The sequence below is a fragment of the Neoarius graeffei genome, chromosome 23 (genome assembly GCF_027579695.1).
Source record: "Neoarius graeffei isolate fNeoGra1 chromosome 23, fNeoGra1.pri, whole genome shotgun sequence".
Classification (NCBI taxonomy): domain Eukaryota; kingdom Metazoa; phylum Chordata; class Actinopteri; order Siluriformes; family Ariidae; genus Neoarius; species Neoarius graeffei.
In genome coordinates this window covers 28689047-28708428 of record NC_083591.1, presented here as the reverse complement: position 1 = coordinate 28708428, position 19382 = coordinate 28689047, and the positions used below count along the sequence as shown (strand labels likewise).

Below are 19382 nucleotides of genomic sequence, written 5' to 3'. Positions count from 1 at the left end.
AATTGTCCTGTATTTAGCACCATCCATCTTTCCTGCAATCCTGACCAGCTTTCCTGTCCCTGCAGATGAAAAACATTCCCACAGCATGATGCTGCCACCACCATGCTTCACTGTAGGAATGGTGTTCTCAGGTTGATGGGAAATGTTGAGTTTATGTCACACATGGCATTCAATTTTAGCCTCATCTGACCAGAGAATCTTCTTCCATGTGTTTGGGAGTCTGCCATATGCTGTTGGGCAAACTCCAAACGTAGTTTTTTTTTTTTTTTTTTCTTGAAGCAATGGCTTTTTTCTGGCCACTCTTCCATAAAGCCCCATTCTGTGGAGTGTAGAGCTTAAAATGGTCCTATGGACAGATACTCCCATCTCTGCTGTGGATCTTTGCAGCTCCTTCAGTGTTCTCTTTGGTGTCTTTGTTGCATCTCTGATTTATGCCCTCCTTGCCCATTTTGTGAGTTTTGGTGGGCAGTCTTCTCTTGTCAGGTTTGTAGTGGTGTCATATTCTTTCCATTTTGCTATAATGGATTTAATGGTGCTCTGTGGGATATTCAAAGTTTGGGATATTTTTTAATAACCCAACCCTGAACTATACTTCTCCAGAACTTTGTCTCTGACCTGTTTGGAGTGCTCCTTGGTTTTCATGTTGCTTGCTTAGTAGTGTTGCAGAGTCCGGGTCCTTCCAGAACAGGTTGATTGATACAGACGTCGTATGATGGATCATGTGACACTTTGATGACACACAGGTGGAGCTTAATCAAATAATTGTGGCTTATGAAGTGAATTGGTTGGACCAGCTCTTATTTAGGGATTTCATGCGAAACCTATGCACACTCCAGATTTCTGTTTTTTTCATCTTAATTATTGTTTGTGTCACAATAAAACAAAAAAAAACAATTTGCACATGTAGGCATTTTGTGTAAATCAAATGGTGCTAACCTCCAAAAAATCCATTTTAATTCCAGCTTGTAATGCGACAAAAAAGGACAAACACTAAATGGGATGAATACTTTTGCCAGACACTGTATATGCACCTAAACTAGGCTGACTCCACACATTTCATGTTACTGTAAGTTTCTTGGGTTAAGTCAGTTAGGGTATCTACTTTGTCTATAAGAGGGCATTTTAAATTAATTGCGAAGAGACAGATTTATTTCACCATTTATTTACCATCATATTACCAGTGGGTCACTGGAAATTGCCTTTTAATTGCTTCAAACAATTGGGGTAGTCTGCCACAAGCTTCTCACAATACTTTCCTTATTCCTCCAGACAGAACTAGTGTACAGTATGTCAGTAATGGCACCAATAATCTGAGTTCGGAGCGGCCTCCAAACATGGCCACCATGGACTGCAATTCCCAAGTGCCACAGTGCCCCTCCTCTTCTGAATACTAAGGACACACCTGTTTCCCATTTCCCAGTAATCAGCACCCCTATTTAAGAACAGCAAATACACCTCGCAAAGTATCGCTCAGTATTTCTTACCTGACTGTACCAAGCCATTGTTCCTAGTTCCTGACTTCCCGTGACTTTGACCCAGTTTCTGTTTATTCTTGACTTCGACCTTTGCCTGATCCCTAACAATCTGTTTGTACATTGACCCTTGCCCGACCCTGATCTCGTCATTTGTCTCATGATTAGGATTTGGCTGCCAGTTTGCGACACACCTGCTGTCCCCTGTGCCTGCATCCGTAAGTGCCTGCACCCTGACAGGATACTTCGCCTCTATGGATGCAGCAGAGGAGGCAAAGCAAACTGCTCTTAATGTGGAGGGATGCTTGCTGGGAGAACACCAGCAGATGTTAAGTGAATTAAACACTCCTATGTCACAACTAACAGCTGTTGTCTCGCAGGCCCTCCCAACACACCCTTTGTCTTCCACAAGTGCTGCCACAATGGTTCCTTGACCCAAAAAGTTATCTCTGAGTGCAAGGGTTTCCTCCTCCAGTGTTCGCTATACTTCATGACCTTCATGGGTGCTACAGAAGAGCAGAAAATCACGCAGTTCATGAATCTCCTTATTGGAAAAGCTATGAAGTGGGCCAGTGCCATATGGGAGTGTGGCAGTGAGCATACAACGTACTATGATTTGTTTTTTTGAGTTATTCAGATGAGTATTTGATCATCAGTCCGAGGGTGTTTAGGTAGGAGGGAAGCTACTCATGATCCGGCAGGGAGAGAGGAGAGTGGCTGAGTATGCCCTGGAGTTCCACACACTAGCGGCAGGCAGTGAGTGGAATGAACCAGCACCCAAGGTGACTTTCCACCAGTGATTTAAGCCCAGATATTCTTATGGAGCTGGCATGTCATGACGAACAGCTCACACTAAACTCCCTAATTGACCTGGCCATCAGACTGGACCATCTGCTCCGTAACCAGCCCTCCTTACAGCACTCTTCCATCCTTCCACAACTTTCACAATCTCCTACACCTATGGAGATCTCCAATACCTGCATGCCCCATTCTGAGAGGAAGAGGAGGCATCATGAGGGGTTGTTTCTCTACCGCGGAGAGCATGGCCATCTCTCAGCATAGTGTCCAGTCCGACCATCCAGTTCCCGAAAACAAGGCCACCTCTGTAAGGAATTCAGCTCCAGCAGCCTGGCGAGTTACAAAAATTATTTCATCACAACACTTTCTTAAAATTTTGTATTGCTAAAACTCCCAGACTCAATCCATGTTCTTTCTGCCCTCATAGACTCTGGGGCAGAAGGCAATTTCATTGACTTTGAGGTTGTCCAGAGGCTCAACCTGCCCACAGAGGAGCTCCAACAACCAGTAAGCCTGAAGGCCATAGACAGTGGACCCATTGGGGAGGGGCTCATCACCACTCACACCACACCTATAGACCTTCAGGTTGGAGCTCTTCATAATGAACGCATGTCCTTGTTCATCACCCATACAGCACATCAAGCCATAGTTCTGGGTTTCCCTTGGCTACAACTCCATGATCCACTTATTTCCTGGTAGCACTGAGAAATTTTACAATGGTCACCCTCATGTTTTCATGAATGCTTGCAACTTCTGCAGATCACCCTGGCTTCCACTTCCATGGAGAGCCCCTCACCCCAGGGTGTCGAACATGTTCCCACCTGTTATCATGATGCTCAAGGAAGTGTTTAGTAAGAGTAAAGCCAGCAGTCTGTCCCCTCACTGACCAGATGATTGTGGAGTTGATCTCCTCCTGGGCATGTCCCCTCCATGTAACCATATCTACCTGCTATCCATCGCTGAGCAAGCTGCCATGGAGGAATATGTCCAAGAAGCACTGCAACAGGGATATATCAGTCCATCTACATCCCTAGCATCAGCAAGCTTCTTTTTCATGGAGAAGAAGGGAGGGGATATATGCCCCTGCATTGATTGATTACAGAGGGCTAAACCAAATTAGAGTTAAATATCCCTACCCACTTCCACTTGTGCCATCTGCTTTAGAACAGCTCAGAACTGCTTGCATGTTCATTAAACTGGACCTTAGGAGTGCTTACAACCTGGTAAGAATTCGTGCGGGGAACAAATGGAAGACTGACTTCAGTACCACTTCAGGTCACTTCGAATACTGCGTGATGCCATATGGACTTTCTTGCGCTCCCAGTGTCTGATTATTGACATCTTCAGGGACATGCTGGGATGCTATGTCATTGCCTACATCAATGACATCTTGATCTACTCCCCAGATGAAGCCACACACCACAAACATGTTAAGTCAGTACTAACCTGGGTCTTAGAAAACCAACTTTATGTTAAAGCAGAAAAATTCCACATAATTCAGATTTCATTCTTTGGGTACATCATCAGTGCTGAGGGTGTGAGCATGAATGCAAGCACAGTCTCTGCAGTCACTACCTGGCCTACACCCACTATGGTCACGGAACTACGTTTCCTAGGATTTACTAATGTTTATTGCCAATTGATCAGAGGGTGCAGTACAATTGCCTCTCCTCTCACCTCTCTGTTCAAAAAAGGTCCCAAACACCTCCAGTGGAAAAGCTATGTGGGACCAGGCCATGGAGGAGGCTTTTGAACAGCTCAAGGCAGCCTTCACATCAGCACCCATCCTCCGACATCCTGATCCCACCTTACCCTTCACTGTGGAAATGGACGCCTCAGAGACTGGAGTGGGAGGGGTGCTGTCACAGCGCTTTGGGGAGAACCCCAAACGACATGCCATAGCGTTTTTCTCAAAGAAACTCACCAGCAGAACAGAATTATGACATCGGAAATCAGGAACTTTTTGCAATAAAACTAGCCCTTGAAGAGTGGAGACATTGGCTAGAGGGGGGCACACACCTGTTTATAATCCTGATGGATCACAAGAACCTTGAGTAGCTGAAGACAACAAAATGGCTAAATCCATGTCAAGCGAAGTGGGCACTCTTTCATTCGGTTCCAATTCTCCATCTCCTGCCATCCTGGCTCCAAGAACACTAAAGCCAATGCCCTCTCCAGAATTCACAGTCACAAACACCAACCAAGAACCCACTCTTATCCTGTGACCCAAACGCTTTATCAATGTCATCACATGGGAAATAGATGAGGAAATAGCTCAGGCCCAGCAACGTGACCCTCTGGACACCTGCCCTCCCAGTCTCATGTATGTTCCTCCACAGTTCTGAGGTTGGCTCATTACCTGGGCTCATTCATCCCCAGCCACTGGACATCCCAGTAGTCAATGCACTTATCAGTTCATTCGAAATATGTATTGGTGGGAAAATATGGTATCTGAAATCAAGTTTGTTTCCTCCTGCTCCACCTGCGCCCAAGCTAAGGTACCCCAGGCTCCATCCGTGAGCAAGCTGTTCCTGCTGCCTGCACCCCAAAGGCCCTGGTCCCATCTGGCCATAGATTTTATCACAGACCTACCAAAGTCTCAAAACAGTACTGTCATCATGGTGGCAATTGATTTGATTTTCTAAGGCATTAAAGCTTGCCCACAGCATTTGAAACAGCCAAACTCCTCTTCTCACACATCATCTTGTACTATGAGATCCAGAGGACATTGTGAGTGACTAGGGCCCTCAGTTCATGTCCAGGGTTTGGACCAAGTTCATGGATGTACTAGGGGTTTCAGTGAGTCTAACCTCAGGATATCATCCACAGTCCATTGGCCAAGTGGAACACGCTAATCAGGAGATTGGGTGTTTTTTGGGGGTATTCTGCATGGAGAACCAGAAGGACTGGTTGCAGTTTCTCCCTTGGGCTGAGTACACCCAAAATTCAATAAAGCACTTTGCCACCCAGCTTACGCCATTCCAGTCCATCCTTAGATATCCACCACCGCTATTCCAGTGGGACGACTCACCCTCACAAATCCTGGCCATAGACTCCTGGTTCTGAAAGCATGAACAAGTGTGGGAAGGGATTCACCAAAGACTAGAATAGGTAGCCGGCAGGTATAAGCACTATGCTGACAGGCACAGAGGGAATACACCCGTATACTCACCAGATGACCAAGTGTGGGTATACACTAGGGATTTGCGAGACCCCAATGCGTGCCATAAGCTCCAGGCCCGATACATTGCTCCCTTTAAAGTACTCCACAGAATCAATGAAGTGTCCTACAGACTAGAGCTCCCACCACATTGCCGCATGTCAACTACCTTCCATGTGTCTTGCCTAAAACCTGCCATTCAAGGACTTCTAGCCACCAACACCTATCAGTGAACCTCCCTTACCCCTAGAACTAGATGGAGAACCAGTATATCAGGTCCACAAGATTCTCAACTCTCGTCATCGACACGTCAATCTGGAATATCTGGTAGACTGGGAAGGGTATGGTCCGGAGGAATGCAGCTGGGTACCTACTAAGAATATCATAGACCCACTCCTCACCCAAGAATTTCACACTGAACATCTCAATAAAACAGTGCTCAGGAAAAGAGGTCTCCCCAGAAAAGAAATTGATCCCAGAATGAGCACCTCAGTGGGGTGTTCCGTCAGTATTTGCGCTCATGATCTGAGTTTGGAACGGCTTCCAAACATGGCTGCCACAAATTACAATTCCCAAGCCCTGCAGTGCCCCTGCTCTCCTGAATACTAAGGACACAACTGTTTCCCATTTCCCAGTAATCAGCTCCCCTATTTAAGAGCAGCAAACACACATACACCTTGCGAAGTATCACTCAGTGTTTCTTACTTGACTGTACCAAGCCGTTGTTCCTCTTTCCTGACTTCCCATGAATTTGACCCAGTTTCTGTTTATTTCTGACCTCGACCTTCGCCTGATCTCTGGCAATCTGTTGTACATTGACTGGCCCTTGTCTGACCCAGATCCCGTCATTTGTCTCACAATTCGGATTTGGCTGCCAGTTTGCGATGCACCCTCTCTCCCCTGCACCTGCATCTGTAAGTGTCTGCACCCTGACAGTGTAAATCAGTCAGGTTTGTGGGCTTCTCTGAGATTTTTTTTCAGCTCAGGGTTTTGTGATGGCCACTCCAATAGTTTTGTTTTGTTGTCTTTAAGCTGTGACCATGTTTTGACTTTGACTGGTGTGTTGAGGTTTTGCTTCAGTATTTCTAGATAATCCTACTACTTCATGTTGCCATCTATTTTCTGAAATGCATCGGTCTCTTTTCCAACAAAATAAGTCAATTTTATTTTTATAACATTTTGAGCAATAGACATTGTTGCAAAGAAACTTTACAGAAATATATACATTTTAAACATTATAAATTTATCCTCACCCCCATACTGCACAGTTGGGATACTGTTTTTCAGATTAAAAAGCTCATCTTTTTTCCTTCATGCATTGAGTTTTTGTTTCATCTGACCGCAGAACACTGGTCCCAATATTTTTATATTTGCATGCAATTGTTTGTATAGATTCTCATAACTTTGGTTGTTGGGAAATTGCTCCTAAGGAGGAACTGGCCCACAAGTTCACAAGTTGCTTGAATTTTCTCATGGTATCAACGGCAACAAAGCACTGCCTAAAGGGTCAGCCCAGGGGAACTCCCAATAAACTCCTAATTATGACAGTTGGCTAATCAGAATCTGAAGCTCCTAAAAGACATTACATCAGTCTCCCAGACTGTTTAAAGAGACTGAATAGGAACAAATGTCCTAATTGGCTTGCCAAAAGAAATGGATGGGAACATGAAATGAGTGGAGTTTTGAAAATCTTAAGCTTAGGGGTGTGAGAGAGGCCATTTTATTGTTGGTTCAGACTGAGGACTGAGCAAACTGTGCAAAAAATGTATTTGGAGTCTAGTTTTCTTTAAAACAAAACAGATTTGCATGCGCACACATGCATATGGTAATTTCTGAATAGCAGAACATTAAATAACACAGCTTTTCTTCTCTTCAGTTCACCAGTTTTACAATGGTATAACTACTGTACGCATCATAGAGAGAAAATCAATTGCCATAAACAAAAAAGAACACAGTTTCAAAGTTAATAGGAAAGTTATTGCAAATGAAAATATGGATTGACTGTGTATTTTCTCATGCATTGTGATGCACTGATGTATTTTTTCACTGGTGCAGTCAAATGGATAGAACTTAACTGAACATTGTTAAATGTTGCTAAATTAAAAGCTACACCCACCAAACAGATGTCTGTGCACTGCTGAGACTTACGCTACAGGAGATTGCATTCTGTCAGGCAGTTAGAATGTTGGTAGTGTATGTCATTTATTATTATTATTAGGGCCCGAGCCCTATGGGCGAAGGCCCTATTGTTCTTGTAAGAGTTCACTATTATTAGGGCCCGAGCCCTATGGGCGAAGGCCCTATTGTTCTTGTAAGAGTTCACTATTATTATTCTTCCGTCTTCTTTATTTTTCTCCGCTGTTGGGCCATTTTCGGGGTGCTTGCCATGGGCGAAAACGCACGAAATTTGGCACCACTTCCGAGAATTGCCACCGCTACTCAGAACCAAAAGCCCAAACTTGGCCGGGGCTCAGGGCCTCTATAGCGCCCCCTAAGTCGTTGTGATTTTGGCCTCCCGCATTACGGTGCCTGGTTGCCATATAGTTTGTAGTCCTGGCATGCCATTTGGTACACATATGTATCTCACTAAGCCGGACAAAAATGTAATGCCAATGCATTAGCCACGCCCAACAGGAAGTGAGGTAATTTCACTTTTGTGCGATATGCATGGCCACGAAGACGGCGCAACTCCTCCTAGACCGTTCATAGGAATGTCACCAAAATTGATACACATCATCTACAGACATGGCTGACAAAAGTTACTAAATACGTTTCACGTAGCATAAACCGGTCAGAAGTTATACGTCAATCAATTTTCACTTCAAAATTTTACATGCTTAAAAATTCATAACAAATCTTCTAATTGCTCAAAACTGCTCATACTTCACAGGCAGATCACTCATGGGGCTTCTGACAAGTTCCCCAATTTCTGTCACATTTCGCCACTGGGGGCGCTATTTTTGGGCAAAAAATCCAATCTTTCCTCAAATTTGGTCAAACTTCACGGCCACCCTCTGCCTACCTCCCATGTCATGTATACCACATTTTGGGAATTTTCGTCCATGGGGGGGCGCTGTTTTTGGCCGACGCAATTGCTCCAAAACGGGTTTTTGGTAAATAATTCCATAATGCTTTTCCTTCACACCACTGCCTTGTGATAGTGCGTTGCTGTTGTAGACACTTATTTTTCCAACTCATTATCGCTCATGTACAGCTTAGCGCCACCTACTGACATGGGAAAAACCAAAAAATTTATTCTTCAAAAATCTATATCTCATCTTCTATTTACTCAATTGTCATCAAACTTCATATGCAAACTCTTCATAGCTCACCTGACATGTACGCCAAATTTTGTGCACTTTCGCCCCTGGGGGTGCTGGTTATGGCAGAAATGATATTGCAGCTTCTGATTTGTCAAACTTGGCAAGCAAACTCTTTACAAGACCCTTATTGGGGCGCTTGCCATGGTCGACATCGCACGAAATTTGGCTCCTTTTTCTTAGACTACCACCTCTACTGAGAACCAGAAGCCCAGATCCAGGCGGGCCTCAGGGCCTCTATAGCGCCCCCTAACTCGTTGTGATTTTGGCCTCCCGCATTAAGGTGCCTGGTTGCCATGTAGTTTGTAGTAGTGGCATGCCATTTGGTACGCATATGTATCTCACTAAGCCGGACAAAAATGTAATGCCAATGCATTAGCCACGCCCTACAGGAAGTGAGGTAATTTCACTTTTGTGCGACATGCATGGCCACGAAGACTGCGCAACTCCTCCTAGACCGTTCATAGGAATGTCACCAAAATTGATACTCATCATCTACAGACATGGCTGACAAAAGGTCCTACATATGTTTCACGTAGCATAAACCGTTCAGAAGTTATACGTCTATCAATTTTCAATGCAAAATTTTACATGCTTAAAAATTCATAACAAATCTTCAAATTGCTCAAAACTGCTCATACTTCACAGGCAAATCACGCATTGGGCATCTGACATGTTACCCAATTTCTGTGATATTTCGCCACTGGGGGCGCTATTTTTGGGCAAAAAATCCAATCTTTCGTCAAATTTGGTCAAACTTCATGGCCACCCTCTTACTACCTCCCATGTCATGTACACCACATTTTGGGAATTTTCGTCCATGGGGGGCGCTGTTTTTGGCCGACGCAATTGCTCCAAAACGGGTTTTTGGTAAATAATTCCATAATGCTTTTCCTTCACACCACTACCTTGTGATAGTACATTGCTGTTGTGGACACTTATTTTTCCAACTCATACTCGCTCATGCACAGCATTGCGCCACCTACTGACATGGGAAAAACCAAATAATTTATTCTTCAAAAATCTATATCTCATCTTCTATTTACTCAATTGTCATCAAACTTCATTTGCAAACTCTTCATAGCTCACCTGACATATACGCCAAATTTTGTGCACTTTCGCCACTGGGGGCGCTATTTTTGGGCAAAAAAAACAATCTTTCCTCAAATTTGGTCAAACTTCACGGCCACCCTCTTTCTACCTCCCATGTCGTGTATACCACATTTTGGGAATTTTCGTCCATGGGGGGCGCTGTTTTTGGCCGACGCAATTGCTCCAAAACGGGTTTTTGGTAAATAATTCCATAATGCTTTTCCTTCACACCACTACCTTGTGATAGTACGTTGCTGTTGTGGACACTTATTTTTCCAACTCATACTCGCTCATGCACAGCATTGCGCCACCTACTGACATGGGAAAAACCAAAAAATGTATTCTTCAAAAATCTATATCTCATCTTCTATTTACTCAATTGTCATCAAACTTCATACGCTAACTCTTCATAGCTCACCTGACATATAGGCCAAATTTTGTGCACTTTCGCCCCTGGGGGTGCTGGTTATGGCACAAATGATATTGCAGCTTCTGATTTGTCAAACTTGGCAAGCAAACTCTTTTCAAGACCCTTATTGGGGCGCTTGGCATGGTCGACAACGCACGAAATTTGGCTCCTTTTTCTTAGACTGCCACCGCTACTGAGAACCAGAAGCCCAGATCCAGGCGGGCCTCAGGGCCTCTATAGCGCCCCCTAACGTGTTGTGATTTTTGCCTCTCGCACGCCATTGTGGGTGTAATGTCTCTTGCCGAAGAAGCTGTGGAAGGTTTTTCGCGGGGACGCATGCCCCCGCCCCCCTTGGCCGCTGGCGCGAGGGCCCGTCGAGGCCGCTTGCGGCTTTAATTATTCTTCCGTCTTCTTCTTCTTTATTTTTCTCCGCTGTTGGGCCATTTTCGGGGCGCTTGCCATGGGCGAAAACGCACGAAATTTGGCACCAGTTCCGAGAATTGCCACCGCTACTCAGAACCAAAAGCCCAAACTTGGCCGGGGCTCAGGGCTTCTATAGCGCCCCCTAAGTCGTTGTGATTTTGGTCTCCCGCATTAAGGTGCCTGGTTGCCATGTAGTTTGTAGTAGTGGCATGCCATTTGGTACGCATATGTATCTCACTAAGCCGGTCAAAAATGTATTGCCAATGCATTAGCCACGCCCAACAGGAAGTGAGGTAATTTCACTTTTGTGCGAAACGCATGGCCACGAAGACGGCGCAACTCCTCCTAGACCGTTCATAGGAATGTCACCAAAATTGATATACATCATCTACAGACATGGCTGACAAAAGTTACTAAATACGTTTCACGTAGCATAAACCGTTCAGAAGTTACACGTCAATCAATTTTCGATGCAAAATTTTACATGCTTAAAAATTCATAACAAATCTTCTTATTGCTCAAAACTGCTCATACTTCACACGCAAATCACTCTTTGGACTTCTGACATGTTACCCAATTTCTGTGATATTTCGCCACTGGGGGCGCTATTTTTGGGCAAAAATTCCAATCTTTCCTCAAATTTGGTCAAACTTCACGGCCACCCTCTTACTACCTCCCATGTCATGTATACCACATTTTGGGACGTTTCGTCCATGGGGGGGCGCTGTTTTGGCCGACGCTATTTCTCCAAAACGGGTTTTTGGTAAATAATTCCATAATGCTTTTCCTTCACACCACTACCTTGTGATAGTGCGTTGCTGTTGTAGACACTTATTTTTCCAACTCATAATCGCTCATGTACAGCATAGCGCCACCTACTGACATGGGAAAAACCAAAAAATTTATTCTTCAAAAATCTATATCTCATCTTCTATTTACTCAATTGTCATCAAACTTCATACACAAACTCTTCATAGTTCACCTGACATGTACGCCAAATTTTGTGCACTTTCGCCCCTGGGGGTACTGGTTATGGCGGAAATGATATTGCAGCTTCTGATTTGTCAAACTTGGCAAGCAAACTCTTTACAAGACCCTTATTGGGGCGCTTGCCATGGTCGACAACGCACGAAATTTGGCTCCTTTTTCTGAGACTGCCACTGCTACTGAGAACCAGAAGCCCAGATCCAGGCGGGCCTCAGGGCCTCTATAGCGCCCCCTAACTCGTTGTGATTTTGGCCTCCCGCATTAAGGTGCCTGGTTGCCATGTAGTTTGTAGTAGTGGCATGCCATTTGGTACGCATATGTATCTCACTAAGCCGGACAAAAATGTAATGCCAATGCATTAGCCACGCCCACCAGGAAGTGAGGTAATTTCACTTTTGTGCGAAATGCATGGCCACGAAGACGGCGCAACTCCTCCTAGACCGTTCATAGGAATGTCACCAACATTGATACACATCATCTACAGACATGGCTGACAAAAGTTACTAAATATGTTTCACGTCGGATAAACCGTTCAGAAGTTATACGTCAATCAATTTTCGATGCAAAATTTTACATGCTTAAAAATTCATAAATCTTCTGATTGCTCAAAACTGCTCATACTTCACACGCAAATCACTCATTGGGCTTCTGACATGGTACCCAATTTCTGTGATATTTCGCCACTGGGGGCGCTATTTTTGGGCAAAAAAATCGAATCTTTCCTCTAATTTGGTCAAACGTCACGGCCACCCTCTTACTACGTCCCATGTCATGTATACCACATTTTGGGAATTTTTGTCCATGGGGGGGCGCTGTTTTTGGCCGACGCAATTGCTCCAAAACGGGTTTTTGGTAAATAATTCCATAGTGCTTTTCCTTCACTCCACTACCTTGTTATAGTACGTTGCTGTTGTAGACACTTATTTTTCCAACTCATAATCGCTCATGTACAGCATAGCGCCACCTACTGACATGGGAAAAACCAAAAAATTTATTCTTCAAAAATCTATATCTCATCTTCTATTTACTCAATTGTCATCAAACTTCATACGCAAACTCTTTACAGCTCACCTGACATATGCGCCAAATTTTGTGCACTTTCGCCCCTGGGGGTGCTGGTTATGGCAAAAATGATATTGCAGCTTCTGATTTGTCAAACTTGGCAAGCAAACTCTTTACGGTATTTCGCGGGGACGCATGCCCCCGCCCCCCTTGGCCGCTGGCGCGAGGGCCCGTCGAGGCCGCTTGCGGCTTTAATTATTATTATTATTATTATTATTATTTTGTTTCTCTCTCTCTCTCTCTCTCTGTGTGTTTTTGTACTAAGTAGATATTCTGTGACCGTTGCCAGCATGTGAGGAGAACAAAATATAAATTCTGACCTTAAAACTTGCTGACTAACTTTGAGCTGTTATAAATCCCATTTTTTTCTCTCTCTCTGTAGTTGCGTGACTCGATGGAACAGTATCAGGAGTACTATAGGCAGCGCTTACGTGTACAGCAGCACCTGGAACAGAAACAGCAACAGAGGCAGCTGTACCAACAGATGCTGCTGGAGGGTGGAGTCCAGCAGCAGGAGACGTCACCCTCTGCCAAGCACAACCTCACTGAGACCTTCCTCAACAGGTCAGACTGTAACTTTGTGACATCATATTTTCTCCAAATACAACTGAGCTGTTTGTGTTTGATCTGAACCTCAAAACTGCTTTACTGTTGTAATTTAGTCCCACAGCACCATCTCATCTCATTATCTCTAGCCGCTTTATCCTTCTACAGGGTCGCAGGCAAGCTGGAGCCTATCCCAGCTGACTATGGGCGAAAGGCGGGGTACACCCTGGACAAGTCGCCAGGTCATCACAGGGCTGACACATAGACACAGACAACCATTCACACTCACATTCACACCTACGGTCAATTTAGAGTCACCAGTTAACCTAACCTGCATGTCTTTGGACTGTGGGGGAAACCGGAGCACTCGGAGGAAACCCACGCGGACACGGGGAGAACATGCAAACTCCACACAGAAAGGCCCTCGTCGGCCATGGGGCTCGAACCCAGGACCTTCTTGCTGTGAGGCGACAGCGCTAACCACTACACCACCGTGCCGCCCCCACAGCACCATATTTTTCAATAATTTGTAATCCTTGTATTGACCTGCTTTTTAAGGGCTGTTATTAGTCTAACTGGCAGCTGTTATTAGTTATAGAAGGGTAGACAAATCACTAACTTGGCACCTGGGACAAGCAGATTGTGTGTCTAGTTAGATTTTTATTTAGAATTGCCCAGAGGATGAGTAGAGATAACCAGAAAAATTAAATGTTTCAGGGTTGTGCAATGCAGCACAGTGCTCTAACTATATACACATAGTTCCTGGGGAGAGGACAACTAATATACTCTGTGGTTTCCACAAGTCTGTATCAACAAAATTTTCCAGCTAACAAGCTTCCCATACATTATTACACTGCGTTAGCTACCATTTTCAGCTTGGTTAGTTAAGTGTCTGGGGTTCATTGTCTCTTTGAAAACAACAGGCCATCTTTTCAATAAATAATCCAGAGGTTTGGCTTAAGGTAAGACACAGTTCTATAGTACATTTCAATTAAAAATAATCAGCACAAAAATGTATATATCTAATAACTCCTTGGAATCAGTTCCACTGAAGAAAAATCAGCAAATTGTCAAACACGGGTAAATCTTTCTCTCTCAACTATATATACTTCTGTTATCTAATGATGACACGGTCACCCCCAGTTAACAAATGGGAAGAAGATCTCAGCATTAAAATTTGTCAACAGTGCATGATACGTCATGAGGTTGACAGATGCTTAAAGTCTGTGTCAAACAATAATACTGTATGTGTTTTGAGTTTGTCACACAACAGAAAAATGTGCTATTAACCATCCAGCCAAATTTGAATGATGACAAAAATCACCAAGTATATAAAATTTGGCTTCAAAATAGTTAAAAAAAAAAAAAAAAGCAGTACTCTCTGATCTGACAGGCTGGGGGCATGTCCGCTGAGAATTTTGAAACTACATCCAGTCACAAGAAAGGTGCAGTCTCTGTCAACTGTCAAATACCACTTAACTCTCCCTTGTAATTTTTGCTGCTCAGTATCATTAACCCCGCCGACAGTAGTCGGAGGGGTTATTATTTTCACCTGCGTCAGTCTGTGTGTGTGTGTACCTGTCTGTCTGTCTGTCTGTCTGTGTGTCTGCAAGATATCTCAAGAACCAATGGATCGATTTGGACCAAATTTTGTACATGTGTTGCCAATCACCCAGGAAGGAAACCATTAAATTTTGGAGGTCAAAGGTCAAGGTCATGGCAGAACTTCGAAATTTTTGCCCAATGTATTTTAATAGGGAAAAGGCGGGGTTTGCACTCGTTAGAGTGTCCCTGTCTAGTTTATCTATATTTTTCGTTCACATTTTAAGTTTCTCACTTTGTACTTTTTTTTTTTATCTTTTTTTCTTTGTTTTATTTTGATGTGCACATGTACATGCACTGCTTTCTAAGTGAGCAGAAGGATTTAAATATACTAAAAAAATTTGAGCTGTTATTATTTGAGATCGAAGACATCATTCAGGTCGGTCTAGTCTCGCCTAAACACTGGGCAGTGTCAGTCAAGTCAATGTTTATTCAAAGAATATTTGTAAAACAACAAAAGTTGAGCCAAAGTGCTGTAAAATAAAATGTTTCAAAACCTGCATACCTTCTTGTGCACACATGCCATACGTGGAGACCATATAAATTTGCATTGGTAATGGCTCCCTTTACTACTTCTCACTTTTGTACGTTACAGGTGATTTTTTTTTTTTTTTTTTAATTAGGTGAATCTGAATTCACCTAGATGAGTCTAGATTTACCTAGGTGAATTAGGTCGACATTCTTAAATTTTGGGGGGAGGTGGGGAGCTCATTTAAAAAAAAAAAGGGGCTTGAATTTTTTTTTAGGGAAATTTATAAGTGAAGATTTAGAAAAACAAAATATACTATAAATTAAGGAAAAAAGTGCAACGTTTCAGTGCCACTCGGACACCATTATCAAGCGAGTGTTTGTAAGCTAAGTCAATGTCAAAACATAAAAATAGTTTAGCATAATGCTAAAAAAAAAAAAAGTTTGGCCCATAAGGAGTCTGATTGCACATTGAGAGTTGCTCTTCTTTCTCTAATATAGAACATTTCATTCAACAAGCACTCGGATTTACTCTGACATTTTCTTAAGACCACAAAGTTCTTATTAATGTCTTTAGGTGCAATCCCGTGTGCCATCCTATAGTGTTTACCAATGCTTGAAGACGCACCTTTATGCTCTTCAACACGCTCATGCAAGTGTCGACAGGTGTAACCAGTATAACTCTCATCACAAGAGTTATATTTGAAACTATATACCACCTGTTGCTGGTTTATAATCGGTGGCTCTTGCAGCTTCAGCGCATCATTTAGTTTTTGGCTCACAAATACAGATATTCAAGTAGATTCCAGGTGTAACATCTGAGGTCTCTGTTGAGTAGAGTGCAGTCCAAGGAACAGCTAAGATACTGTGCAGAACCCTCAAACTCCCAGGCCTTTGGTAGAAAACCCAAGCTTGAAGACACCCCCTCCCCTCCAGGGAGGTGAGAAGGGAAGGTTTTATTTATTTATTTATTTATTTTAAATAAATCTGTCAAGTCATGGCCTAGCATCAGACATAGTTCAGCTGAAAGGTATGAAGCTGAAGCAGAACCCACATGCCGAGTGAGTTCATGGCCATTAGTGGAGTGTCCAACAAAGGCCTGAAGCCAGTTTATCCTCCTGCTCCTCATTTGAAGAGGGCTTAAAATTTACATGTGTAACCAATAAAGCTACTATATAATTAGTAAACTTAGTAAAATAAATGTTAGAATTTTGCCTTCTGCAGAATGTCACTTCAGGGTCAACTTGTCTTGGGGGATGACCAAACAAATGGACAGCTGGGCTGTGTTTATAAAAGTTAAAGTACTGTTACTATAAGGTAACTTAATTAGTTTTATGACTTCTTTGTCTGTGTTTGACCAGAATCAGAATTCATTGTACTGTTACTACATTTTATATTTCTGTATGCTTTGGAGATGATGTGAGGTGTCTCCAGATTACACTCCCTGGCTATGAAGTATTTAAAAAAAAAAAGCATCAAAAAATATTTTGACCCATGATGTGTCTTTCTTGACCTTTTGATAGAATTTTCACCACATGCGCGATATCCATAGCTGCATCTGAAAAGCTTGTTGTGTCTAATTGGGAGTCACCAGTTTTAGCTCAGTTGTCATCAGCATCCCCAGCAACATCAGGAGTAAATCTAAATGAGCCTCAACAAGCTCGCAGACTGAGGAATGAGGCTTTATAATAGTGGACCATAATCGCCAACCTCAAAGTGGCAATAGCTTGTGTGGTCTGGGGTACAATGGCCAGCTGAGCCTCAGTCATCAAAGAGGAGATGTATGTTCTGGTAAATGAAGGGGTGCTATAATCATAGCATGAGGCCCTTTTAAGCTTGTAGCAATATTTCTTTTTTTTTTTTTAAAGATATTTTTTGGGCTTTTTTCACCCTTATTGGACAGGACAGTGTAGAGACAGGAAATGAGTGGGAGAGCGAGACGGGGAGGGATCGGGAAATGACCTCGGGTCGGAATCGAACCCGGGTCCCCGGATTTATGGTATGGCGCCTTATCCACCTGAGCCACGACGCCCCCAGCAATGTTTCTAAAAGGAGTTAGACATTCTCCAACCACCATACTGCCCATGTCTTCCCACAAGGAAGACATGAGAGTTTCGACTTGTTTTAGAGTCCCTTAATACGTCTCTGTAAGGACCCTGACAGGATCTGTAAAGAGTATCATTGTAGACAGCCTTTTTGTCAGATGATCACCTCAGCAAAGGATTGGAAGGACTGTATGCCTTGACAATAAACTTGCCCTCCATGCATTGATTACCAGATGGTTTCAGGGTGACCATGTGACCAAACTCAGAGTTCCCAGCTGCAGTTATGTGCCTCAAACATAAGAAGCTGGCGATTGATGTTTGGATCAATATGCAGAACACCCTGCCATGTCCAGTACACACTGTGCAGGGTTTATTTATTTATTTATGTCACACAATGGCTTATTGGTAATAAAACCAACTATTCATCTGTCACAATGTCCCCAAAGCCTAGAAGCACAGTACTATCATGACCAGCCACTCCACAAGGAGTTTTTCTTCCTCATGGAGTCTATTGAGACACGTACAACTCCAGAAGGTCTGTGGTGCTCTCCAGATCTTATTAGATTAAAGTGTGATGTGTAATGATCATATCTGAACACCCTTCGAGTCAGACTTAGAGTGAGTTGGGTCCATTAGGTTGCAAGTGCCTACAACAACTTTCACAGATGTATTTCAATTCATGAAAGTCTGTATTATTAATAGTTACATATTTGGGTGGTGTGTGTGTGTCTGTGTGTGGTTATAGATCCATTCAGAAGCTGGAGGAGCTGAATGTTGGAATGGATGATCTAGGTGAGGAAGTGCAGGCTCTCTCTCTGCAGTGTAATGGTGGAGAAGCAGAGGCAGGAATAACTTCAGGGAGTGCCACAGACACAGCACTTCATCAAGATGGGGCAGGGCTTAGCAGCAGCACTCCTCAGAGAAACAGTGGACGAGCGGCTGTTCCACCTCCCACAGAGTCCCCAGTGCTACCATGTAGGTAGGTACAACCATGTGAACACAAATTTAAAAAAAAAAATTGAATCACAGGTATTTTTACACATGGTACACTTGGGTCTATGATTCAGGACCTGATTTTTTTTTTTTTTAAATGTATACACTTGGTAGGTAATAAACTCATCAATTTAATATGTTAGTTTATGTTCTTATAGAAATGTACAAGTATGCCAGTTTGAACAAAACATTTGCCTTATATCAAAATTAAGTCTTTATCAGCTGGTAATTGCAGTGCAGAATCAGTAAATAAATATCCATTCATCATTTCTGTACCCCATTAGAGAGCTAACTCGATGGTGCGCCTGCAATTTATCACAGAGTATTTGTTGCCTTAGTTGTAACTAGGTGTACTTTGTGATTAGGTGTATACAGTATACTGTGGTGTTTGAAAGCTTGTGAACCCTTTAGAGTTTTTCTCCATGAATATGACCTAAAACATCAGATTTTTACCCATATCCTAAAAGTACATAAAGAGAAGCCAGTTAAATGAGACAAAAATATTACACTTGGTCATTTTATTTATTGAGGGTAATTATCGAATATTACATATCTGTGAGTAGCAAAATTATGTGATCCTTTGCTTTTAGTTTCTGGTGTGACCCCCTTTTATGCAGCAATAACTGCAACTATACATTTCCAGTATCTGCTGTTCAGTCTTGCTCATTGGCTTGGAGGAATTTTAGCCTATTCCTCTGTACAGAACAGCTTCAACTCTGGGATGTTGTCAAGTCAAGTTTATTTGTATAGCGCTTTTAACAATAAACACTGTCGCAAAGCAGCTTTACAGAATTTGAAATATGAGCTAATTTTATCCCTAATCTATCCCCAATGAGCAAGCCTGTGGCGACGGTGGCAAGGAAAAACTCCCTCAGACGACATGAGGAAGAAACCTCAAGAGGAACCAGACTCAAAAGGGAACTCATCCCCATCCGGGCAACAACAGGACAATAACATTTAACAGTCCTAACAAAGTCAGCTTCGTTGATGCTATAAACCCCCCAC

General features: G+C 43.1%; 1 protein-coding gene across 3 annotated transcripts in view; it reads left to right on the top strand.

Moving 5' to 3' along the window:
- Positions 1–19382, top strand: part of wdr47a (WD repeat domain 47a) — a 143918-nt gene that overhangs the window by 46802 nt on the left and 77734 nt on the right. For all 3 annotated transcript variants that reach the window (XR_009651321.1, XM_060906024.1, XM_060906023.1), the window contains exons 7-8: positions 13106–13287; positions 18130–18363. Coding sequence is in view for 2 of the 3 variants with exons in the window: in XM_060906024.1 (XP_060762007.1) it covers positions 13106–13287; positions 18130–18363 (416 nt within the window). In the remaining variant the exon portion in view is untranslated. The remainder of the gene's footprint in view (positions 1–13105; positions 13288–18129; positions 18364–19382) is intronic.